Genomic DNA, 26,753 nt, shown 5'->3' with positions numbered 1-26,753 from the left:
TAAAAAAATAATAAATAAATATATATATCCAAGTTAACTAACTTCTAGGTAGCTTTCCTGGATCTTCTGGGCCACCACCATCATCTTTTGATTTGGGATGTTTAGGTTTTCTTGGATTGCTATTCTCATCATAAGGACCTTTTTGATTCGGCTCTGTCAATTCAATGATACATAGTGGGAATAGCTAAGCCAGTAAAATTAATTACAGGTAGTACTGGTAGTAGGGGAAAGGGTGGAAGGGTTAGAGCTTCTGTTGAGTTTTTATTGCTGTCTAGCACTACATTGCTCATATTTCCCTTATCTTTTCCGTGGGACTGTAGTTGATGGGATAGGAAAGGAATTTTGTAAATTGAGACATGCAAGGTAAATATATATATATATAGATATATATATATATATATATATAGTAACTAACTTCTAGGTTTCTTCCCTGGATCTTCTGGGCCATTGCCATCTTTTGACTTTGTGTTTTTAGGTTTTCTTCGATTGCCACCATCATCATCATCATCATAATCATCATCATCAGGGCTTTTTTTATTTGGCTCTGTCAATTCAATGATGATACACAGTAAAAATATCTAAGCCAGTAATATCATATATAGGTAGTACTGGTAGTAGGTAAAATAAATTTTGAGGGAGTCACTAAACTTACATAATTAAAAGCACTACTAGACACTGAAGGTAATATTAATAAATATATTAGAAAGATAATAGCATGAACCTATTTATAAAAACTGCTATGGAGAAATATTAAAAGCTGGTATGACTAGTAATGTCATGCGGAGCAGAGACATGGGCCCTTATTCAATTCAATTTGTCTCCTACGTTTTCTCCTAAATAATATTTTTCATACCTTATCAATAAAATGCTTTTACCTAACTACCAGTATGCAAGAAAATTCTCAATAGTACTTTTTCAATTGCAGAGTGCAGAAAAGATATTTTAAACAAAAGAAGAAAAGTTATCTCCTAGGAGAAAAAAGTTAATTTCGTATGTGCCGTGGACTCTAAAAGAAAGGTGGTGAGCAAACTCTATGAATAGTTGAGAGAAAGATATTAACCTTCCTGGCGGTAACCCCGAACGTAGTTCGGGGTAAGCCGCGCAGGAGGTTTTCTCAGGCCCTGCTGGGCCGATTTGCATATTTTTTTTGCTGCATGCAGTTAGCACTTTGCTAGCTGCGTGAGCACACGATCGCCGCCGCCCCGCGCTCGATCGCCGCTATCCGCTCTGGCGCGCCCCCCCCCCCCCCCCAGACCCCGTGCGCTGCCTGGCCAATAAATGCCAGGCAGCGCTGAGGGGTGGATCTGGACTCCCAATGACGTGATGACGTCGGTGACGTCATCCCGCCCCGTCGCCATGGAGACGGGGGAAGCCCTCCAGGAAATCCCGTTCATTGAACGGGATTTCCTGATCGGAGATCGCCGCAGGCGATCGAAGCGGGCGGGGGGATGCTGCTGCATAGCGGCTATCATGTAGCGAGCCCTTGGCTCGCTACATGATTTAAAAAAAAATTAAAAAAGACTGCTGCGCTGCCCCCTGGTGGATTTTAATAAACTGCCAGGAGGGTTAAGAAGTTTTGCTAGAGTAGTAAAAGAAGGTGATTTTTGGACAATATGCTCTAGCCATGAACTGGAATGATTAATAGAGAGGCTAAAGCATATAAAAGCACAGTAGCTCAGATGGCAGGGACATGTATAGAGAATGGAAGAAGCACTATCTTTGAATAAATTCTGTAACCAAGCCTTTACTCAACAGAGTGGTTGGATGACATAATAGCAAACCTAGCCAAGATGGTGATAAGGGCATTATGAAATAGAGCAAGAGAGAGAGAGAGAGAGAGAGAGAGAGAGAGATGAATGGAGGCAAATTGTAGAAGTGGCCAAAACCCACACAGGGCTGTAGTGTCAGAAGATAAAGCAGGGGAGTGTAAAGCCCCATACTCACGGGCTACAATTGTCGCCGATACCACGTCGCCCGTGAGTATGGCGCTCGCCCAGAACCATCGCCCGTCGCTGCTGTTGCCAGGCGATTGGCGCGGTCAATCGCCTGGTGACAGTTGCCGCCGCAACTTCGCCGCAACTGTCGCTAGTCCGTGTGTGTATGCGGACTAACGACAGCAACCAATAGTGAATTCACAGAGCTTCCGGCGGGGGGGGAGGAACATCGGCGACAGCTTCCGTCGCACCACTAATCCCTCTTCCATAGTGTGTATGCGGAGGGACCCGGTGACGAGCTGTCGCCGATCTGTCGTGCACACGCTCCCGTGTGCTAGCGACTAGCTACATATGTAGCTCATTAATATGGGCAATTAGAGCATTGTTATTGCTGTCTAGGATTGAACTGCTCAGATTTCCCTTATCTTCTGTTCTCACTGACAGTGGCCACTGGGGTGGAATTGTAATCTCTTAATTGAAGGGGGGGAAAAGCAGCAAACTGCTAAAAAAATAATAATCTTTAGCTACTGAACTAGAAAAAAAATCCCTATTTCCTTGCCTCAATGGTCCATGTGACCAGAAGTGAATGGGCATCTGACAAAAGTTTAATTATAAAACAGAGATATGATGAATAGCAGAATATAACAAAAAAATTAACTAACTTCTAGATTTTTTCCCTGGATCTTCTGGGCCATCACCACCATGTTTTGGCTTTGGATCTTTTGGTTTTCTTGCATTAGCATCATCATCATCAGGGCTTTTTTGCTTTGGCTCTGTCAACCCAATGACATATAGTGGGAATAACTAAAACAGTAAAATCATCAGTACATGTATAGCTAGTACTGGAGGTAGATTAAAGAAGATTTAAAGAAGTCTTCAAATGTACACAATTAAGAGTACTAGTAAGTTAGACATAGAAAATAAAAGGAATCACCCCATCAGAGTGAAAATATACTGTAAACAGGCAGCGAAGCTCGCCAACCTTTCATGAACCTACAGTATTTAAAAACAAACTGCTAATCATAAATATCAGAATCAAATTGTAGTACAACCAGTGTTGTCATACAGAGCAGAGATGTGGACTCTTAACAAAAAGTGATAAGCAAACTCCACAAATGTTTAAAAGAAAGATATTAAGAAGAATCGCTGTACCAGTAAAAGAAGGTGATATCTGGATAATATGCTATAACCATGAGCTATATGTTTCTAGAATAAAACCTATTTAAAACAGTGAACTCTATGTGCTGATAACTGTATAATATGGTGTATTCTTTTATTTAAAGGAATACTGTAGGGGGGTCGGGGGAAAATGAGTTGAACTTACCCGGGGCTTCTAATGGTCCCCCGCAGACATCCTGTGCCCGCGCAGCCACTCACCGATGCTCCGGCCCCGTATCCAGTTCACTATTGGAATTTCAGACTTTAAAGTCTGAAAACCACTACGCCTGCGTTGCCGTGTCCTCGCTCCCACTGATGTCACCAGGAGCGTACCGTGCAGGCACAGACCATACTGGGCCTGCGCAGTACACTCCTGGTGATGTCAGCGGGAGCTAGGGCAGGCGCAGTGATTTTCAGACTTTAAAGTCTGAAATTCCAGAAGTGAACCGGAGGCGGGGTTGAAGCATCGGTGAGTGGCTGCACGGGCACAAGATGTCCGCGGGGGACCATTAGAAACCCTGGGTAAGTTCAACTAATTTTCCCCCTACCCTGCTACAGTATTCCTTTAAACTGTAAGATGTTAAATTGTGAAAATATGCACAAAGCAATAACCATAATTTTCACTGGTAGAACATTGCTTAATTTATGCAAACTTAATGAACATATCCATGGCATGAACTGTAAACTCCATATGCTGTACATAAATTGAATTACATTCTTAAAGTAGCCATCCGTTAAAGCTTATGACAGTTTTTTTTATTGCCGTGTAACACTGCTTTGCTCAGATTTCCCTCATTACATTTTCTGATTGGATGGGATTGGAAAGGAGTCTTCTAAATGGGGCCACAGAAATGTTATATATATATATATACATACATACATACATATATATATATATATATATATATATATATATATATATATATATATATATACCGCAGTTGACTAACTTCTAGGGGTTTTTCCTGCATCTTCTGGGTCATCATCATCTATTGAGTTTGGGTCTCTCGGTTTTCTTGGATTATCATCATCATTGTCGTCAGGGCTTTTTTGCTTTGGCTCTGTCAATCCAATTATATAGTAGAAATAACTTAGACAGTAAAATAATGTACAGAACAAAAACTGGTAGTACATCAAAAAATGTTTGAAGAAGTGTCCAAATTTTCATTTTAAAGAGCACTTCTAAAAGGAACAAGCCCATTAGACTGATAATACAAGCAGGCAGCCACGCTTGCTATACTAACCTAACCATTTCTAAAAACAAACTGATAACCATAAATATGAAAATAAAAATATGATGCAACCAGTGATGTTATGCTGAGTAGAGATGTGGAAGTTGATGAATAAAGTCTAAGAATATTTAAAGATACCAAGAAAATTTGCTGGACCAGTAAAATAAGGTGTTATCTGGAGAATACCTTATACCAATGAGTTAAAGAGACAAAATATTATTAAGCATATAAAAGCGCAGTCAGGTGGCTGTGATATGTAGAGAGAATGGAAGATGGAAATATGCCTAAAATAATTATGAAAGCATGACTGTACTTAAGAAGGCGAAGGTAAAACCATGTGCAAGGTGGCTGGATGAAGAAACACTAGACGTAGCCAAGGTTGGTATAAAAGAATGGTAAAAAAGAGCAAGAGAGATAGTGAGGGTTGTAATACCAAAAGAAAAACAAGGGAAGGGTTAGAGCGCCAGTCCAGTTTGTATTGCTGTCATTTCCTCATTTTCTGTTCTTAGTGACAGTGGTTACTGGGATGGGAATCTCCTAAATGGGGATACAGAAAGCAACAATCTACCATTTAAATAAATAAATAATATTTTCTTCCTGAACTGGAAACATTTCCACTTTTCTGAATTGTGTGCCTATTTCCCTCTTTTCTTGTCACAAGGGTCCATGTGAGAAGACATAAATTAGTCTCCTCCAAATGGGCCCATCTAGAAATAAAAAAAAACAGATAGGTTCTAACTTTTACTTACTCTGTGGAACGTTAGGATGAACCGAGATGGCCCGAACCTCTGATTTTCGGTTCACAAACCACGTTCGCGAACTTCCACAAACGTTCGCGAACATGCAAACTTATGTGAACCGCAATAGACTTCAATGGGGAGGCGAACTTTGAAAACTAGAAACATTTATGCTGCCCATAAAAGTTTCAAGGGGTCTAACATCTGAGTTTTTGCACGGATGAGTGGGATACACGCCAAAACTCCCCAGGAAAAAAAAATCAGGATTTGACGCACAGCAGCGTTTTAAGGGCAGAAATCACATTGCATGCTAAATTGGAGGCCTAAAGTGCTTTAACCACCCTGGCGTTCTGATTAAATCGCCAGGGTGGCTGCGGGAGGGTTTTTTTTAAATAAAAAAAAAACTATTTCATGCAGCCAACTGAAAGTTGGCTGCATGAAAGCCCACTAGAGGGCGCTCCGGAGGCGATCTTCCGATCGCCTCCGGCGGCAAGGAATAACACGGAAGGCCGCAATGAGCGGCCCTCCGTGTTTCGCTTCCCTCGTCGCCATGGCGACGAGCGGAGTGACGTCATGGACGTCAGCCGACGTCCGGACGTCAGCCGCCTCCGATCCAGCCCTTAGCGCTGGCCGGAACTGTTTGTTCCGGCTACGCTGGGCTCGGGCGGCTGGGGGGACCCTCTTTCGCCGCTGCACGCGGCGGATCGCCGCGCTGCAGCGGCGATCAGGCAGCACACGCGGCTGGCAACGTGCCGGCTGCGTGTGCTGCTTTTTATTTGGTGGAAATCGGCCCAGCAGGGCCTGAGCGGCAGCCTCTGGCGGTGTTGGACGAGCTGAGCTCGTCCAGACCGCTCAGCAGGTTAAAACATCTTGCATGTGTATACATTAATCAGGTAGCGTGATTAGTGTACTGCTTCACACTGACAGACCAATCTCACTGTGTAACGCACCGCAAACAGCTGTTTGTGTAGTGATGGCCGTGCTGGACTGGTGCGCACCATGACCAGAGTGCAGGCGGTTTTCAAGCCCATATGGTCGGGTTGAGGTAGCTGAATGACAGAACAGCAGTGACTGAGTGTCCAGCTGATCGAATTTGCTCTGTCCACAATGAAGCAATGACCTTATTATCTATTTTCTTGGGACAGGTGTGCTCCCCAACCCCAACACACTCATATAGCCGTCGGTCATTGCTTCATTGTGATATGCAAGCCCCTTCACCGCTGCAAGGTAATGATCACGAAGGGGAATTGACACATGTACATGCCTTTTGTTTTGTTGTTGCAGCTGCAGTGCAGCCAGAAAAATTAGGCAGGCATGTACACGCACCAGCTAGCAGCGGCCTTAAAAATTCAGAAATCCCCCTGGAGTCCTGGTGGACCCTGTTGGTGGTGGCGGAGAAGGCAGTCAAGTGGCCTGCAGGCAGAGATGCTGTGTGGGACCGACTTAGTCTTGGGGCAGGCAGTCACACGGCGTGCAGGCAGAGATGCTGTGTGTGGGGACTGACTTAGTCTTCAGGCAGGCCTGTGCGTGCTTTGCAGACCAGGCATCCATGGTCAGACGGACCCTTGACCCAACACTGTGTGCCAGAGATGTCACCACTTGCCTTTCAACATCACAGTACAGTTTAGGTATCGCCTTTTTTGAGAAATAATTGCGACCTGGTATCTTCCACTGCGGTTTGTGGCTTTGCTTTTGTGTGCTGCTTTTCCTCAGGTGGTCATCCCATTGCAGTTTGTGCTTTGTAATCATGTGCCTTCATAAGGTAGTTGTCCCTACACGGGTCTTCGTCTTTCCACGGCTCAATTTTCGGTGGCAGAGAGTACAGATGGCATTGCTCTCATCTGAGGCAGACACACACACAAATTTCCACACCGCTGAGCCCTGGGGTGATGGCACTTTGTTGGTGGCAGCTGACTGAGTGTTAAAGAGAATCTGAAGCGAGTATAAAACTCGCTTCTTCTCTTATATTCAGCAGGGGCATGTGTTTTCCTGCTAAAACGCCGCTATCCCGCCGCACAACGGGGGTCCCTTACCCTCCAAATCCCCTCCGTCCTCGCCGGGGATCTCTTCCGTATTGAGGCAGGGCTAACCGCTGCAGCCCTGCCTCACGCGCGTCTGTCAGCACGTATCTCCGCCTCTCCCCCGCCCCTCTCAGTCTTCCTTCACTGAGCGGGGCGGGGGAGAGGCGGCGATACGCCACTGATAGACGGCGCTGTGAGGCAGGGCTGCAGCCGTTAGCCCTGCCTCTAGGAGCAGCAAAATCTATGACCAAGTTGGTCGTAGATTTTGCAGGGGGGGAATTGGGGGGTAAGGGACCCCCGTTGTATGGCGGAATAGCGGCGGTTTAGCAGGGGCACACATGCCCCTGCTGAATATAAGAGAAGAAGCGAGTTTTTTACTCGCTTCAGTGTCTCTTTAAGTGGGGTGCCAGAATCAGAGCAGATATGTCACGCTTCTGTGCGGAAGCTGAGAAAGATGAGGTGTTCTGTGTTAAATAGTCAACTATGTCCTGACAATATTGGGGGTTGATGGCACGTGCCTTCTTCTAAACACTGTACTTTGGTCGCTGGCCACACCAAATTACGACAGCGCGACCTCGAACACCCCTGCCAGGTGGCCTGCCTCTGGCTCTGCCTTTTGTTTTGTCCATATTGGGGGGAATGAAGTGAAAGGTGACTGACTTGACTAATACAATGTATGCACGGACTGGTATATAAAACAGCGTGCAGTCACACAGGTGCAGTGAACAGGTTGCAGTGACTGGTATTACAAATGTGCAGCTGTCACACACACAGGTACCGTGAACAGGTGCAGCGACTGGTGGTGGTATATAAAACTGTGTGCGCTCACGTAGGTAGGTAGGTAGGTAGGTAGGTAGGTAGGTAGGTAGGTAGGTGCACTGAACAGTGAACAGATGCAGTGATTGGGATTACAAATGTACAGCTGCCTGTCACACGCACACACACACACACACACACACACACAGGTACCGTGAACAGGTGCAATGACTGATGGCATTAACAATGCGTGCGCTCACGTAGGTATAGGTAGGTAGGTGCACTGAACAGTGAACATGTGCAGTGATTGGGATTACAGATGTGCAGCTGGCACACACACACACACACACACACACACACACACACACACACACACACACACACGTACCGTGAACAGGTGCAATTACTGGTGGTATTAACAATGCGTGTGCTCACATAGGTAGGTAGGTAGGTGCACTGAACAGTGAACATGTGCAGTGATTGGGATTACAAATGTGCAGCTGCCTGTCACACACACAGGTAGTCACTGAATGTGCTGGGCCTGGCAGTGGCACAGTAGGAATTACCACCGAGGGGCCAAAGGCCAGCTGCAACTGACTGACAGGGATGTATATAATGCAAGTGGGCCACACACAAAAAAAAAGAATAGATCACAAGAACCAGATTAGCTCTCAAAAGAGCTGTTGAGGGGTGCTTTTTTTAGCAATAAGAATCAGCAAGGAGCAAGCTAACAAGCCTACAAGAGCCTAACTAAGCTTTCCCTATATTCCCTCTGCAGCAGCTCTCCCTTCTCCAATTACTGCAGCCACACGAGTGAGTGAAAAGGCTGACGCTGCCTGCCTTTTATAAGGGGGGGGGGGGGCTCCAGGAGGGAGTGTACAATGTGCCTGCTTACTGTGATGTAGAGGGTCAAAGTTGACCCTAATGATGCACTATGGGGCAAATCGAACTTCCGGAAAAGTTTGCGGTTCTCAGCGATCGCGAACCCCGGAAGTTCGCCGGTTCCCATTCGCCTGCGAACCGTTCGGGCCAACTCTAAAGAAGAAATGTTCATTAAACTAAGGGCTAAGATAAATACCAGAATGTAACAGTAACACTGACTAACTTATAGGTATTTTTCCAAGATCTTCTGGGCCATCACCCTCAGCTTTTGGATTTGGATCTTTTGGTTTTGGATAACCATCATCATCATCATCATCTGGGTTATTTTTCTTTGGCTCTGTCAATCCAATGATAGTAGGAATACCTTTAGCAAAATCATATAGAGGTGTTTTTTTATATTTCAGGTATTTAAATTATATGGATTTGGAATTGCAGGATCTGACAGACCAGCCATTTTGTTTGATTTACATGTTTTGTTTAAAATAAAATGAGAGGTGTAGGTATATTAAGCACACTGCATGAAAATATTGTCTCATGAAAAGTTTATAGAGATTTGATACTCTACTGAGATTTGATCTGTAGTTTGGACCTGTGCTGACAACACATTGCAGAGCAAAATAATAGAATCTGATCTACAACCTAAACTGTATTAATCGGTCATGCTGTGGAATCCTGCTGGTGGTGAATTTTGGACTTGGCATGAACTTCCGCTGTCCACCAGCAGGGGTCTCTATTGTTGTTGGATACGCTGCAATTTCTGGACTGACCTGCAGAGGGAGCTCTGTGAACACTTGGAGGAGTCACATGACCAGCTTCCTCTATTTAAGACTGTGGCTAGCAGAAAGATGTTTCTAAGTCATTCTGTGCTGTTAGGCCTGTGCTCTGGTCACATCTTGTTCCTAGCTCCTTGCCTTGCCTCTAGAACTTATACTGATCTCTTGGTTTCGATCCATGCCTGTCTGACTACTCTCTTGTTACTCCCTGTGTTCATCTTAATCTCCTGGTTATTGATATTGGCTTGTTTGACTATCCTACTGTGTACTGAGATTGCTGTTGTTATCTGTATATCTGTGTATATATCTTTGCTGTTGTACGATTGTCAGTTTGTATGTTCCATGTCCAGTGTGTTGCTATAGTACATATGGCGATCCGTGTCTTGCATCTGTATATATATATATATGTATATACACTGTAATTTTCTGTATATATATATATATATATATATATATATATATATATATATATATATATATATATATATATCGTTATTTCCATCACCAGTTTTCACCATTCAACAGCAGCTAGATTTCTGATGCAAAACCCTGCTGTTATTAGCTTTGTACTGGATCACATACTATTTCCACCCCCCAACCCTATTCAATATATTTTTGACAGATAGATTCCATGTGTTTTTGTGGCCATTGCAGTAAGAGGAGTCCTCCATAAAACCTTTGTTCCGGTGAGGAAAGAAATCCACATCAAGATTTGCTATTCTCCCAGAGATGTGTGATCAGGAGGGAAATAAAAGGCGGATTAGTTCAGCCTGGAACCAACCTGATCTGGGACAGCACATGCTCTCTGCTAGGCTGACAAGGTACATTGCAAGGTTTTGCTAGTAAAGGCTGTTCATTTATGATGTTTAGTTTAGTCCAAATACTAGGTTTTTTGACTTATCATTTTTGATAAGGTTGAATTTCAAATTAATCGAAATTTGGTGTTCCACAGGCAAATAGCAAATTTCATGTTCTGACTTTCGTGTTTCAAAGGCATTTTCTTTTGCAGTCAATGTCACAGACTTGCACTGTTAATAACAGAGCCCCTGTACATGCTATTGTCACCAAATTTGCCAAGTATATTAGGAAGATTAGTAGGAACATGGTAAGAAAAATGAGGGTGGAAAACAGCCCCTTGTCTCTGGGGGAGAGGCAGAGGCTTGGCCGCCCCTATCTTCCTGCGCCCCCCCATACCAGGGACCATGCGGGCTGGTATAGCTGGCATAGCGGGCTGGTATAGCTGGCATAGCGGGCTGGTATAGCGAGCTGAGCTCTGCATTCTGGCTATCCCAACCTGCATGGGTGACAAGGGGTTAATGAGGCTTGGGAGGGGGGAACCCACACTATCTGTTTTAATGAAATGTATACAGAACTCAGAATGCAGTACAGTGTACCACAGCAAAGTGTAATTTTACTCAGTTTAAAAAACATCTTTCCTACAAAACTGGGACAGTTGATATACTGTACAGGGTCCCCCTATGCAGAGCATGCTCTGAAACATGCTGGAAAGCATAGCCACCTCCCCTCACCTCGCTTGCATCCATGGGTCACATGACAGTGAGCCTAGAGCTCTAGCAGGGAATTAAGGAGCTGCTGAAGGGGCGAGAGGAGGCAAGCTGGAGTAAAGAGAGGTAGCTATGCTACACTCCATAATGTGCTCAGCGGGTCACATAGCATTTAGCCTACCCACAGAAAAATTGACTAGCCTCTAGGTTTTTTTCCTGGATCTTCTGGGCCATCACCATCTTCTTTTGGTTTTGGATCTTTTGATTTTCTTGGCTTACCATCTTCATCATCTGTTTTTTTTTTATTTGGCTCTGTCAATCCAACGATATATACTGTAGTTGGGATAATACAGTAACTCTACAGTAACAAAAACATCTTATATAAGGTGTTCTCATTTTTCACATGCTTAATATTCATGAAACTAAATTAATGTCATCTGACTGACCAGTTTCTTTGCTGGATTTACATAAGTTGCTTAAAATAAGATGCATTGAGATGTATATAGATGTGTTGAGGATACTGGGATGTGGGGAAAATCATTGATGCAAGTTGTAAGACATGTTGTTTTGTCTGTGATGAGCTTACAATGCATTAATCTGTTGAGAGGTGTTCTACTCTACAAAAATTTAAAGAGACTTGGTATCCTACCAAAATATTCATGGCTTAGACTTATGCTGGCAGCACCTTACAGGGCTTCTAAAAAAAAAATTGATTGGCAATCTGGCCTTTGTTATTATTATTATTATTATTTATTGTATTTATAAAGCGCCAACATATTACTACACAATAGATAAATGGGTTAACATACAAGGTAGAACATTCGGAAACTCACAACAAAACAAGATCATGCAAATGATTTGATAACAATACAGTGTCATAAGTCAAAATAGAGACTGTTTTAGTCTACAAGAGGGGTGATTGTCAGTAAGATTGCATAATCAAGCTGGAAACACTAGGGAGGAGGGCCCTGCCAGAGGCTTACAATCTAAAGGGTGGGGTGGAGACAATAGGTGCATCCTTTGAGAGGGTGTCTAACAGTACATATTATGGTGCTGGTGTAGGGGGTATGCGAGCGTGAGTCTTGAGAGCTTGTTTGAAGGTATTAAAGGTGGGGGCGAGTCTGACGGCTGGTGGGAGCTTTGTTAAGCTAGGCATAAACTTCATCATGTATACCTGACGTATTTTCCTGATCAAAACTCAATTTTGAAATATCAATCATTTCACTGCTTTGCACCACTTGATATTGATGATTGAATGTTGATCACACTGCTACTGCAGTGTGAAACATTATGAAAGTAATACAAGAGCTCAGAATGTAAATAAAGCTGGGCAAAGGATTAGAAAGAAAATAAGGAACAGGGACCGTATCATTGCAACATAAATGTCAGAACAATCCAGGAAGAATGTGAGGAATCAAATAATAAATGTTGAAATTTGGTTCTGATGACATTGCAAGAAATAAGATGGTAAGGATATGAAAGAGCAGATAAACCTTGTTGAACAGATAAATCTTGTTTTACTGTAGATCCACAACGCAAGAAGTCCAGTTTCAGACAGGCATCAATATGAGGAAAAATGTGATGAAAATTGTGCTCATCATCAATAACAGATTATGGACAAAAAAGTGACAGTGCTCAAGGATGCACCTGAAATGTAAGCCTACAGAGGCAATGCAGAGCCCCACTGGAACTAAATACATGCCTTGAATACAAAACAGATGCAAATTATGTGCTAATTCTAATCTAAAATTTTGAAAGTGGATGTGAAGCAGTGAATGCAGCTAGCCACAAGTATACTTACACACAATTTGCACAGTGGGAGACATGGCAGCGCTTTTAAACAAAACTTATACCTGAATGATTTATCTGCAGTGATGTGCAGAGCTCCAATAACTGGACTACATTACACAACTAGCACTCACTACAGGCAAAGGGGGGTGTTAGCTTCAATGATAATGTCTATTAGGAAAGTCTATTACGTCATATTTGTGCACACATTATCACTGAAGCTAACCCCCCCCCCCCCCCCTTGCCTGTAGTGAGTGCTAGTTGTGTAATGTAGTCCAGTTATTGGAGCTCTGCACATCAATGCAGATAAATCATTCAGTTATAAGTTTTGTTTGAAAGTGCTGTCATGTGTCCCACTGTGCAAATAACAGATTATGAAAAATATGTTTAAAAGGGAGATTCTAAAATGTACTATGGATTACTTAACAGAATACAGAGCTATACAGCATGTCAAAAAATATTAGTACCTTTATTTGAGGCAGACAAAAATTCTGAAAATCAATATAATCCCCCCACACAAACATCCATTCACACTATATTAAGAAGAGTCCTACTGGAACTCAAACTATACCTGTTATAAATCTTATTCACCATGGTTACATGCAAACTTGTTGGGCTCAAAAACAAATCATTCCAGGGTTAACATCAGCACAGTTCAAAAACAAGTAGATCACAGGCCATCACTTCCAACTAATCATTTTTTTCCAGAAAGCACATGCTAGACACATAAGTAATACTATGCTTAGAAAATAAAATAAATCAATACATTGGAGCAAGACTACAAGCAGGCAGCCACGAACACGCTGAATCCAGCGCTGGAGACTTGGGCGCAGCAGTGCAGGAGACTTGGGCGCAGCCACCGCCACCATTGGCCGTAATAGGAACTACGGCTATAGCAGGCACAGGGAGTAACTTCAGCGCCGTCCGAAGACGGAGCTCAAGTTGCTTTTAAAACAATAATTCGGCTTCCAGCGATAGCTGGAAACCGAATTATTTCATTCCCCCACCATCCATGGCGGCCTGGAGGGGGAATAGTAATTAACACGGCCCGGACTTGTGCAGCAGCGGGATTAGCCATATACCGGCTGAATCCTGCGCCCAAGTCTCCTGCGCCGTTATCTCTCGTACGCGGCAGCCAAGCTTGCCAAGCTTACCATGCTAACATGGTAACAGGCTGCTAATTAGCAATATCTAAAACAAAATCTTGTACAACCTGCTGTCATACTGAGCAGAAACAGGGACTCTAACAAAAGGTAAATAAATAATATAAACATTATTTTCAGTTTATTCCTGCCTGCTAGGGGCTTAAAAGATGTTTTTTTGATAAGGTTGTGAAAAAAATCTCCTGTGAGAAAACTCATATGAAATGTTAATTGAATAGGTACCAAAGAGAGAATAACAGAAGCAGACACGCCTTTAAAATTATGAAAGCATGTCCATTTTTTATTGCTGTCTATAATTGCAGTGCTCAAATGTCCCTCATTTTCTATTCACAGAGACAGTGTCTATGGGTGTGGGAAGGCGATCTCCTAAATGGGAACACAGAAGGCAGCAATGTGCTGTTTAACAAAGAAAAAAAATGTTTATACTGAGCTAGAAAAGTTTTGTTATTTTTATTTCCCCCTTCTTTTTGTCACAAAGGTCCATATGACAGGAAGTAAATGAGTAGCTCAAAATAAGAAAATAAATAATTAACCTTTGGGTGACTTTTTTGGATTTTCTGGGTCATCAGGGTCATCTTTTTCCTTTGGGTCTTTGGGTTTTCTTGGATTACCATTCTTATCAGGGCTGTTAGGATCAGGCTCTGTAATTTCAATGAAATATCACTGTAGTAAAGACATTACTAGTAAGTCATTACTGTGGCTACATGAAGCTGAATAAAAGAAAGTATTTGTTCTTAAAGGATACCAGAGGTAAAAAAAAGTTGGAGAAACGGAGAACAGGCATTTAAGCGGAGCTGTGCGGATGCCCACTGCTCCACCATTCTCCTCTGACACCCTACCTTCAGACCCCCCAAGTCGCCGAAAGTCGTTATTACTGCACAGATTCAGCCGGCTGCTTGCGGCCTTGAGCGTTCTGTGCATGTGCATGACGTCAGTCGTGACATCACGGCCATGCGCAGACTGCTCCCGGCCACAGTAGGATGCAAGCAGCAGGGCGGAATCTGCGCAGTGATAACGACTTTTGGCAACCTGGAAGTGAGGGGGTTTGAAGGTAAGAAAGAGGGGTGTCAGAGGAGAAGAGGGGAGCAGTGGCCATCTGCACAACTCCCTGTAAATGCCTGCCCCCCAACTTTTTTCACCTCTGGTATCCTTTAAGCTGCCAGCACAAACAGTTTTGGAAATTCACAAGTGGCTACAAATTAAAATGGAAATAAATAGACACCCATAATCATGTTATATTATAAACCAAAGACATCCTGATCATGTGTGCCAGCATCTGGAAGAAGGGTTCATGCCACAAGATGGTAGTATGTGACCCAGAAGGAGAGGAATGGCAGTGTAAATGCTGGACTGGCTGTGAGTTACTGAAGTTATTTCTGTTTTCACCATGGATCATCAGACTTACTGACAGCTGTATTATAGTTCACATAAGGCTGAGCTTGAGACTAAATGGAGAAAAAATGGGGAAAAACCCTTTTTGCATTTTTTTTTTTTTTTTTGCAAATTATCAGCTGCACTCAGTCCTAAATCCGGGTTAACCTCCTTAGCAGTAATCCCGAGTCAAGCTCGGGATGGAAATCCGCAGCTCAGAGCAGTAACCCTGAGCCTGAGTGAGTTATATGCAGGAGCTGCTGCTGCTGCTCTCTGTGGTGTGTTTTTCCCCCCTTGTTTTTAGGGTATAAAAGCTGGTGAAAAAATTGCACGGCTTTTAGACCCTAAATCTGGAAATAATCATAACGCTAGGGAGGTTAAATCAGGTTCTCTTTATCAGGACATTCCTGTTTGCTGTAAGAAATCTGCATAATTGTTTTTCTTTTTCTTCTTCAATCGCCTTCTATTGATTACACAGTGTCCTTAAAGGGAACCTAAACTGAGAGGGATATGGATGTTTCCTTTTAAACAATACCAGTTGCGGGGCAGTCCTGCTGAGCTCTTTGGCTGCAGCAGCGGCTGAATCACACACCTGAAACAAGCATGCAGCTAATCCAGTCTGACTTCAGAGCACCTGATCTGCATGCTTGTTCAGGGGCTGTGGCTTATAGTATTGGAGGCACAGGATCAGCAGGAGAGTCAGGCAACTGGTATTATTTTACAAGGAAAAATCCATATCCTTCTCAGTTTAGGTTCCCTTTAAGAAAGGAAAGGGAAAGCAAAAAAAATAAACAAAACAAAAACAAAAAAAAAACCCAACAACCCACAAATATAATAGTTTTAGCCAGAAACCTGTCTTCAGTTAAATGAACACCTCCTTTAAAGGGACTCCGAGCAGTGCAGAAACTATGGAAAGATGCATATCATTTTGAAGCTCTCTTTCTCCTCTTTCCAATGATATATAAACCGCCGCCCTACGCCTTTTAGTTTTCGTTATTTTTGCGATCAAAATCATGACCACAGCAAATTCGATCGCGAAAATAGCGAAAACAAAAAGGCGTAGGGCGGCGGATTATATATCATTGGAAAGAGGAGAAAGAGAGCTTCAAAATGATATGCATCTTTCCATAGTTTCTGCACTTTTTGGAGTCCAGCATTTTATTACACAGGACGACTTTTCCCCAGTGTCGGCAGCTCCATTCAGCACAATGCAATGAAATACAAAGAACCCAGGGGGATATAATTACAAACATCATGCTGGTAGGTGTAAGGATATAATTAATTAGTTGTGGGATGCTTAAAGACATACCCACAGGCACTGCTCGGAGTCCCTTTAAAACATTTTGTGAAACACTGAAAGTGTATATCTTGCTGTTAGGTTTGTCACAATTATTTGTTTGAAGTGTCAAACTTTTAGGACAACTGTAATGAGAGGGATTTGGAGGCTGCCATAATTATTTCCTTTTAAACAATACCCGTTGCCTGGCTGTCGTGCTGATCCTCTGCCTCTAATACTTTTAGCCATAGACCCTGAACAAGCATGCAGCAGATCAGGTGTTTCTGACATTAGTGAAAGATATGACAAGATTATCCGCATGCTTGTTTTTGGTGTTATCCAAATACTACTGCAGCCAAACTGATCAGCACGGCTGCCAGGCAACTGTTATGATTTAAAATGAACCTAAACTGAGAAGGATATAGATTTTTCCTTTTTAAATAATACCAGTTGCCTGACTCTCCTGCTGATCCTGTGTCTCTAATACTTTTAGCCACAGCCCCAGAAAATAAATATGGCAGCCTTCATATTCTTCTCACTTCAGTTATCCTTTAAATCATATGCGGGTTTTTTAGGGTTTACATATTTTATATATTATTGATTTTATAGCTGCAGCTATTGTTTATTTGGAGGTGCAAATGGCTGCTTGGCTTTTCAACGATTGCAGAAATAGTGTCCAGATATCAGCTATAACAGCAATTAGAATTTGTAAACACTCTATAATGCTCTATGAAAGGACCACTATTGTGAAAAAATAAAATGCATGTGCATGCATGTGTGTAAAATGTACATTTGTTCCAGAATAATATGCACTACAACTTTATTTTTTCCTATGTCACTTGCACTTACAGTAGGTTGTAAAAAAAATGTCACAGTTTTGTAGCCCATCTTCCCATGGGGATCCTCTAGGTTTTTTTATTTTCAAAAGCAATTACTGAATGGTAGTTGCTCAGTCCAACTGCCAAAGTATTGCGCAAATGAGTAACAAGGCTGTCCAACATCTTTGTACAAATCCATTCCAAGTGCTTTTGTGAAGAGTTAAGGAAATACTTAAAATCCTCTACAACCTGTCAGACCTGCCAGATTTTCACTGTCTATATTGTAAGCAACAGCAACATAGGAGAAAAGTAATTTATAGTGCATTTTACCCTGAGAAAACATCTCATTTGTATAAGTATGTGTACACATGCATTTTAAATTTCATGATAATGGTCCTTCCAGCTGCAAAGACTTTTTCCCCATAAGCCTCTTCTAAGATATTACCACAGCTACACAATTAAATATCAACACAGAAAGTCCCTAGTCTAACTATCTTTCAATCGCAAACCAGCATTTCTCACTTGTCCCTCACCACTAGCAAACTTTGCCTGGTTAAATGCCCATTGGTTGCTGGCTAGACTTGCAAAGCAACATGGAAAGGTTGAGTTTAACAAGGTCATTTTCTTCCTATTTGAATCCTGTAGCGTTGTATATGGCTGCCATATGGTAAAACTTGTGGCCATTTTAGTGAAAACCTCACGCAATGCAAAATTGCCAATTTTGGTGCCAAGTATGGTTCTTAACATTAGCATGTTTACTTTTTACCTCTTGTCAATAGACTGTTTTACTGTAGTAGTATTCAACAAAATACTTTACTCAACATGTAATTACCGGTATACATTTTCTGGATTATATTGACTCTATACCTTTATCAGGGTTGTCATCATCATCATCTGCTGTTTTTGGAACTTTAGGTTTCTTAGGTTCATCATCTTTATCTTTAGGTCTTTTTTTACGTGGACCTGCATCAATAACATACTTTTTAGAATGCCAAAGATGGAAAATATTTGCTTATTTGCAGCCTGACAAAATAATAATAGTGGAAGAATTAGTGGTCACAGCCTACAACTGGCATGACAGGTTCTATGAAACATAGTTGTCATGTATTTGATTTAGTGAAACAAAAGTATTAAGCTTCTCTTAAAGCGAAATATAACCCTGCATTTCAACTTTGCTCTAAAACATTATTTACAGCATATTATATGCAACCAGCATTTTTTTTTTACTAGACCAGCATTGGAAGGGTTAAACACAGAGGTTTAAAGTTCCGTGGAGAGATATGCAGAAGTTCAGATTGTTACATTCTATTTAGTTAAATGTATCTATTGAGAAATGTTACACACTCTTTGGCTGTCCTCCAGCTCCTTCTCAGTCAGAGAGAGTGAGTCACATTCAACACTTAGATACATTTATGTAAACAAAATGTATCTATGTCAGCTTCGGATGCGTCTGCAGAAATCTCCAGGAACTTTAAAGCTCTGTGTAACCCTTCCAATGCTGGTCTAGTAAAAAAAAATGCTGGTTGCATATAATATACTGTAAATAATGTTTTAGAGCAAAGTTGAAATGCAGGGTTATATTCCGCTTTAAGGTAGCCACACACCCTACTACTTTTTAAATGTATTTTTATTCAAGAATTATGATCAATTCTTCTGATTGATTGTAATATTTGAAAAACCTGACCAATGTACCACTTGTGTACAATTTTTCCCCAATTATGAAAAAAAAAATTATTGAACTCTGAAAAATTGCTTGGCTTTATGCATTAAGAAATTGACACTCTACCCTACACCATTGCATTTTCATAAAGATTGCTCAGAAAATCCACCACTTCCGGTTGGCTTATAAAAAAAAATAAAAAATTCTCGAACAAATAACAAAACAGCATTTGATTTTTCTGTTCAATAGATCGTTTTTAATTATTGAAACACTATACAATTGGATTATGTGTGGCCACCCTTACAAAGACTTCTCATTGTTTATGGGGAATGTATTACTATGTATTTACTAACTAAAGGTGACCAAAGACAAGACAAGCAAATTTGTAGTCTTTCATGGTTATTTGATAAAATAATCAATCCTGCAGAAAAATGTATTGAAATATTACTGTCAACTGACAAATCTCTATAAACTTTTTAGAAAATATTTTAAAATTACTGCATGGGAGCGGTAATAAATTCAACAATAAAAAAAAATCCTAAAAAAATAATGAGAAGAAAATGTATACATGTAAAATGTACAATTTTGCATGATAGTTGTGCATCAAGAAAGAACCAGCTTTACTTGCTGTGTGCATTTTTTGTTGGTTTCATGAAAACTTGCAAGTGTCAATGGTTTTTTTTAAGCAAGTGTTAATGCTTAGCAAGATGTACATTTGAATGGATTTATGACCATGTACCAGTGCATAACAACTGTCTCTTTCAGACTTCTATTCCAGGAGGGAAAAATCACACACCTTGTGTATGGCTAGCTTTAATCTTTGATCACATTAAAATACCTGTTTTGCCCGGATCATCATCATCATCATCATCTGGTGTCTTCTGGTTTTTCCTGGACAGTTTCTTTGTTTTTTTGCTTCCCTTTACACTTGACGAGGAAGATGATGATGAAAATGAAGATGATACATTTTCCTCTGATTCTGTAAATAGTTGCAGAAAAAATTTACATTTTCATTCATCCAAGCAAAAAGCAATATGTTTAAGGGTTCTACTACAGAAAGGAGAAAATTGTGCCAATAAATCAAGGTGTAACAGGGCATTGTGCAAAAATAAACATGGGCCCCGCCCCTACATGATACTTACTGTTATTATTAGGTGGCCATTGTGCCTCCCCCCCCCCCCTTCCCCCATCCAGCAATATTAAGCACCTTTCTTTCCTCTAGAGTCTCCTGGAAAGATTCCCATGTTGGAGATCTATAATAAGGCTGCCTCTAGCAGCCTTCATCATATTGACAGAATCTCTGTGTCTTGGTGATGGATACTTAAAGCAGTAACATGCAGGATCTGTTGCTTTTAGCCACCATTGCCACTTTGATAGATTTCCTCTTACTTTAAGCATTCTCATGTAGTACATTGGGTTAAAGGGGGTTGTAACATCCTAACATTAAAAATTGCCTAAAAATAGCGAAAGCCCCAAATATGTATGTAAACTCTTTTTTTTTTAAAATAGGTCCCTATAATGTTTTTCCTGGTCTGTGTGCCTATGTTGAATTGTGCTGAACTGTGCACTGCCAACAGGATTGAGGGAAGTCTTTTTTTTAGCTAGCGTAACAAGCTAATCTCAAAATGCAAATAACAGAAACTTCCCATTTCAGATAAGATATAGACGCTATTGCAAGAAAGTAATTGAACCCATCCCCCCCCCCTTTGAAGAGTTTACACAGTGATGTAGGTCTGTTATCTAGGTGATGTTTGCTGTGGTAAGGACAGTAATCTGTAAAATAAGCAGTACATTTACACTACTGAGCTGGGTAAAAAAAAAAATGAAAGGACAGAAGTGATACCACTTTTGTCATCACAGAAAATCAGTAAAAAAATGGAAACCAGCAGAATTTTTTTCCATATCACATTTCTGTTAAATCTGACAATGCACACTAAAAATAACAAGATAGGTAAGTTAAATAAATAATTTCTTATTAGATTCTTTATTAAAAATTTTCAGTTAATTTGGAGTTTCATCCCACTTTAACATAACGATTAGATTCAGGCTTAAAGTGGAAAATATAATGAAAAATGTGCTTACATTTTACAATAATTATTTATAAATGATTTTGCCCATTTGTAAAATGTTTCCTCTGCCTGATTTACATTCTGACATTTATCACATATGGGCCTCAATTTACTAAGCAGTTTAGATTAGTCTACTGATGGTTTTTAGTCTACTGGTGGTTTGGTCAGTTGCATGAAAGGGGAATTCACTATTACCAAATGTTTTAGACCTGTTTTTAGACCTGGTCTAAACAATTCGGTAATTAGGTGGGTAAAGCAGGGGAAATGATCAAAAGTTGCAATTCACAAACAAGTAGCTATGACTGACATCCTTCTCATTTGATGAGTTCTCCACTGCATACAATTAAACTCCTGAATAATTAATTCAAAAGGTTTCATCCTCACATCCCAAAAAAAACTCACAGAATTACTTTACCAACAAGAAATCAGCTGGTCTAATCTCTGCCAAAAAAAAGTGGGCATGGTTACTCCTTGTTTGCCTTTGTGAATTGGGTAATTACTGAATGTTAGACCAGGTCTAAAAACAGGTCTAAAACATTACACCAAACCATCAGTAGACTAAAAACATCTAAACTACTTAGTGAATTGAGGCCATGGTGACATTTTTATTGCTGGCAGGTGATGTCTGTGGAAAGTGATGATGCATTTTGGGCAGTTAGAAACAGATGTTATTTCCCACAATGCAACAAGGCTCCCACAGTGTGATGTTAACACACTGTGCTGACATCACAGAGCCCCCTGATGATCTATTTGAGAAAAAGGAAAGATTTCTCATGAAAGATTTCTGATTGCGATGAAGTTCAATCCTTGGTTACGGTTTCCTTTAAACTGATCCTATAGTGGATTGCTCCAAAAAAACCTATGCAGCATCACGGTTACCAAACACAGTTCTTCCAAATCTTAAATCTGGGGTGTCTAATGATAGATGATTTCCTGATAAGGGACTCCGTCCATGGCTCTTCCCACTTCTTTGTCTGCTCCTATACACAGGTGCTGCAGTAGCCATATGAGTTTAGGGTGAGTATGCAGTCAGATGTGAAGGTATTTAGTTATCCAAATCAGCAGCGATGACAGCGTCAGCTTAATAGCATACTGGTAAGGTTATTGCCTTTGTTGTGGGATTTGAGCCACAGGATGTTGAAATTGTTTTGTGTCTTATCTAGGCAAGGTGGTATGGCTGTCTAATTTGTTACCTTATCAATGGATTGTAGTGAATTTACCCACTATAGTATATCTTTAAATCTCAGACAGATAAGGTGAGAGCTTAAAGTGTACCCAAATTGATACCCAAAGTCAGGGGCGCCTCTAGCCATTTTGTCACTCCAGGCAAGAAAACCTGTGGCGCCCCCGCCCCCCCATGAAAATAATCATAATGTGGCAGTGTTTCACCCAAAAATTATTGTGATGCGGCAGCGTTTTACCAGAAAATACATGTATTGCGGAAGTGTTTCACCAGAAAATAACCATAATGCCGCAGCGTTTCACCAGAAAATAACCATAATGCCGCAGCGTTTCACCAGAAATTACACTTATTGTGGCAGCTTTTCACCAGAAAATACACAATGCTGGCAGCGTTTCACCAGAAAATACACAATACAGCAGCGTTTCACCAGAAAATACACAATGCGGGTGACAGAAGAAGGCAAAGGGGGATGTAAGGAGGCACAGGGAGACAAAAGAAGACACAAAGGGCCACAGAAGGAGGTACAGAGAAAGGTGCAGGGGACAGAGGTGGCACATGGGGACTTAACAGGTACATGGAGACAGAATGAGGCACAAAGGGAGACAGAAGGAGGCAGAGTGGGACTGAAGGAGGAATAGGGGGCAGAGGTAGCACAGGGGGACAAAGAAAGGCACAAGGGGATATAAGGAGGCACAGGGGGACAGAAGGAGGCACAAGGAGACAGAAGGAGGCACAAAGGAAGGGGGGGGGGATGTACAAGGCACAGAGGGACACAGTGGCAGCTGACTGCAACTTGCGTTACGCAGATGCATTAGAAGCAAGTAATAGAGCACACATGGGGTGGGGCTTAGTCAGGGGGCATGGCTTCATCCAGGGGGCATGGCTTAATCTAGCAACATGGCGCCCCCTGGACCAATGGCACTCCAGGCAATGGCCTGTACTGCCTATGCCTAGAGGCTCCCCTGCCCAAAGTATGAAATCATTTCCGAGGGCATTGTTAATGGTTGCTTACAAACTTTCTCATACTCTTTTTCTTTATCACAACAGTGTAATTTCACCTTTCCAAATCTGTGGAAACCCAACAGCCTCTACAGTTACATGGACTGTAACACTGAAGCCATTCCTTCCCTCCTCCACCTTCTATCAACAAGTCACATAAAACTATAAATGTAATTACTGAGTTTTAATAAAGAGGAAAATATCAAGTTAATGCAGTGTATAATAACTTAACATACAGTACATGGGGTTATACTCAGTGTCATATTATTGTACATTTATATAGCATGGACATCTTTCACAGTGCTTTACAGTCTATAGTCAAATCAATAGCTGGCTGTCAGAGGAGTTTTACCATAGCTAAAGTCTAATGTCCATCGAAAGGACAAATTGGGGAGACATACAGCTGACTTATGTTTATTAGGATATGGTAGGAAATTTAAATGCCCACATTAAATACACAAAATCACAGTGAATACATACAAACTCCATGCAGATAGTGTCCAGCCTTGGAATTGAACCCATGACTATAGTTTTGTGAGGTGAGGTGAGAGTGATACCAACTATGCCGCTGTACTGCTTACACTTTAGGCCACACTGCAGGTACATTAGCCTAAGGGAGAGAGTGCTAAGGATCATTTCACAGATATTTGCTAGGAAAAAAAAATGATCATTTGATCTTGTTGACAAGTGACAACATTCCATTGCTAATTTTTTTGCGACAAGCCACACTCCTCATGTGTAAGAATAATGTTCTGGAATGGTTTGAGGGGGAGGGTTGGACTTGTGATGCTAAAGGTAAAGTTCTGGAAAGTGCCATAAACTAGTTCTGACAATGGGTAAGAAGATAAATAATGTTGGAACACTGCCGCTTGCAAGCCCATTAATTGTTGCCTTGCAGGGCATTGGGCTCTCGATGTGTTCCTTACTGTAATGGCCAGTTGCAACTGCTGTTACACTCCCATGCCCCCTACCGGACTGGACAATGCCACATGGTGCCTGGCATGTACTTTCTGCTAAACATAGTTTACAGACTGTAATACATTATTGCTGGGTATATACTTTTCTTGTCATGTGATCCAGTGGGCCCAATCTGCTACCCATTGTGCCCATAAAAATCTGCAGCTGGAGCCACCACTGTTCATAGGTAATTGATTATAAACGTATTAATTACCTTCAATCTCTTCTTCAGCTTCAACAAGCGTCTTACTCTTTTTCTTTTTGGGAGATTTAGATGACTTTCCCTGAGGGCGCTTATTATTTTTTCTTGGTTTGGGCCTGTCTATGTATTCTATAACATAAAAAAACATATTTAAATAGACAAACGTTAGAAAAAAGAACATTTCTGAATGGTTGTTGTTTGTTGCTGCATAGGATTGTTTTTTGCTCAAGTTCTTGAAAATAAAGGCAAATAAAGAAATTATTTAATAGTGACTGAAGAGAAGAATAAAAATTGAAGGTTTTCTTATTTTTTCTCTGTGAGGTTCGGTGCTCCAGTAACTGTTCCTTTTTAATGCAGCATAGATGATAAGGTTTTCTAAAACCTCCAGGAGAACCTTACATAAATTAGTACTATTATTAAAATTGTTATTATTGATTTATAAAGTAAGACACAAGCATAGGTTACATAATAATGCAGACAATGGTATACACCAATAAACAACATACATCATTGGTGACAAAATACAAAATTGGTAATGACAGTAATAAAAGCAACATGATGAATAAAATGTATAATGAATTCCAAGACACAAATGGGGAGAGAGCCCTACCCTTGGTTGCTTATATTCTAAAGGATTACATAACATAAATAATTTTGGGCATGAAAAATCTTACCCCAATTCATACCTCTGTGTTTTCAGAGTCAAACATTATTAGATCTCATCAATAAATGGGTAGGTAGGGTGACCTCAGAGCACCCTGGAATGAAAACAATAACCACAGAGACACTGGGAGCCCCAATAGTATGTCAAGCCATTGAAGCAAATGGTGGAGAAGAATGAGTACTCACAAAAGAAGGTTGCAGGCGGGCAACCAACTACTGTAGGTGGGTGGAGATGCACAAACCCCTCTCCACTTGGGTGTCCAGTTGGACTGGACATGGTCACTCTCTTGGTACAAAATAGCTCTACATGGTTGTAGGGGTAGAAGGCCCTAACCAAAAAGACTACCCCTTCCGAAGGAGGTTGTGTGACACAAAGAAGAGGCACCCAGATGTTGATACAACTGTGTTAAAAACAGTTAAAATAGAAAGGATGAGGTGGCTTACCTCAATGACAATGACAAGGTCTGTTAATGACAAAGAACTTTAATAGGCACTTGGCAATGCATTTCGTGGGTCTCAGGCCGAATACAGTATCAGAGTTATCTATAGCCAGAGCTTTAGGCTCTTGCTTGCTCATAATAAAGATTAATCCTGTTGGTTGAATTATGAATGAATGAATTAAGAATTATGAATAGTATGGTTAGTGAGCTCATTGTGACTGTGCTTTTGATGCAGTTTATACAGTGTACTTCTAGTAATTAGAAGAAATGAAGTGCAGATTGGTACTAAAAGTTCTTGTCAGTCTGGAATGAATGTTTTGTAACACACTCACTTTTTTTTTTGCATATTTTAAGTTATATAGTTAGATGAATAAATATTACATTGGAAATAAATTGCAGTCTGATAGGATAATTAGTATGTGGTAATGAGTTGCATATTCTGCTGGTGAGCATGGTTTGTAGAGGTGTAGCGAACGGTTCCAGGCGAACTTCGGGGGTTTGCGTTCGCCTGCATCAGGTGAACTTTTGCGGAAGTTCGATTCGCCCCATAATGCACTATGATGGTCAACTTTGACCCTCTGCATCACAGTCAGCAGGCACATTGTAGCCATTCAGGCTACACTAAGCCCTGGAGCCCCATCCCCCCTTATATAAGGCAGCCTCCGGCGGCCATTACAGTCATTCGTCTGCCTGCTATTAGACAGACTAGGGAGAGCTGCTGCAGACTTGTTCTTCTAGGGACAGATTAGTTAGGTTCTTGGCTGCTTAGCTTGCTCCTGGCTGATAGTTATTGCTTTTATAGCACCCCTCAATAGCTCTTGTCAGAGCTCATCCTGTACTTTTTTTTTTTTTCTGTGTGTCAAACTGACACTTTTGTTGCATGCACAGCATTGCTAATTGCTGCACATTGTACTACCCAGTACTGCATATACCCCAGTACCTGTTGTGTTTACTTAACCCACCTCATCACTGCATATACCTAGCATTGTGTTGAGTGAACCCAGCTCACTGCATCTAACTAGCTGTTGTGTTGAGTGAGAACCCACCTGGCCACCTCACTGCATCTAACTACCTGTTGTGTTGAGTGAGAACCCACCTCACTGCATCTTAAGTACCTTTACTGTTCAGTGAACCCAGCTCACTGCATCTAACTACCCAGTACCTGT

The 26,753-nt window shown here is 41.3% G+C and overlaps 1 protein-coding gene across 8 annotated transcripts in view; it reads right to left on the bottom strand.

Moving 5' to 3' along the window:
- Positions 1–26,753, bottom strand: part of PRG4 (proteoglycan 4) — a 189,614-nt gene that overhangs the window by 93,466 nt on the left and 69,395 nt on the right. For 7 of the 8 annotated variants that reach the window (XM_068240143.1, XM_068240151.1, XM_068240147.1 and 4 more), the window contains 4 exons: positions 24,497–24,613; positions 19,913–20,053; positions 18,282–18,377; positions 14,483–14,590 (listed from right to left, as the gene is read on the bottom strand). In XM_068240143.1, the coding sequence (XP_068096244.1) occupies positions 14,483–14,590; positions 18,282–18,377; positions 19,913–20,053; positions 24,497–24,613 (462 nt within the window). Of the gene's footprint in view, positions 1–2,596; positions 2,708–14,482; positions 14,591–18,281; positions 18,378–19,912; positions 20,054–24,496; positions 24,614–26,753 lie in introns of all 8 variants that reach the window. The other variant, XM_068240146.1, reaches the window with a different exon arrangement.

The sequence above is a fragment of the Hyperolius riggenbachi genome, chromosome 6, assembly GCF_040937935.1.
Source record: "Hyperolius riggenbachi isolate aHypRig1 chromosome 6, aHypRig1.pri, whole genome shotgun sequence".
Lineage (NCBI taxonomy): Eukaryota > Metazoa > Chordata > Amphibia > Anura > Hyperoliidae > Hyperolius > Hyperolius riggenbachi.
Note: the sequence above shows the minus strand (reverse complement) of the source record. Positions and strands in the feature narration are given on the sequence as shown.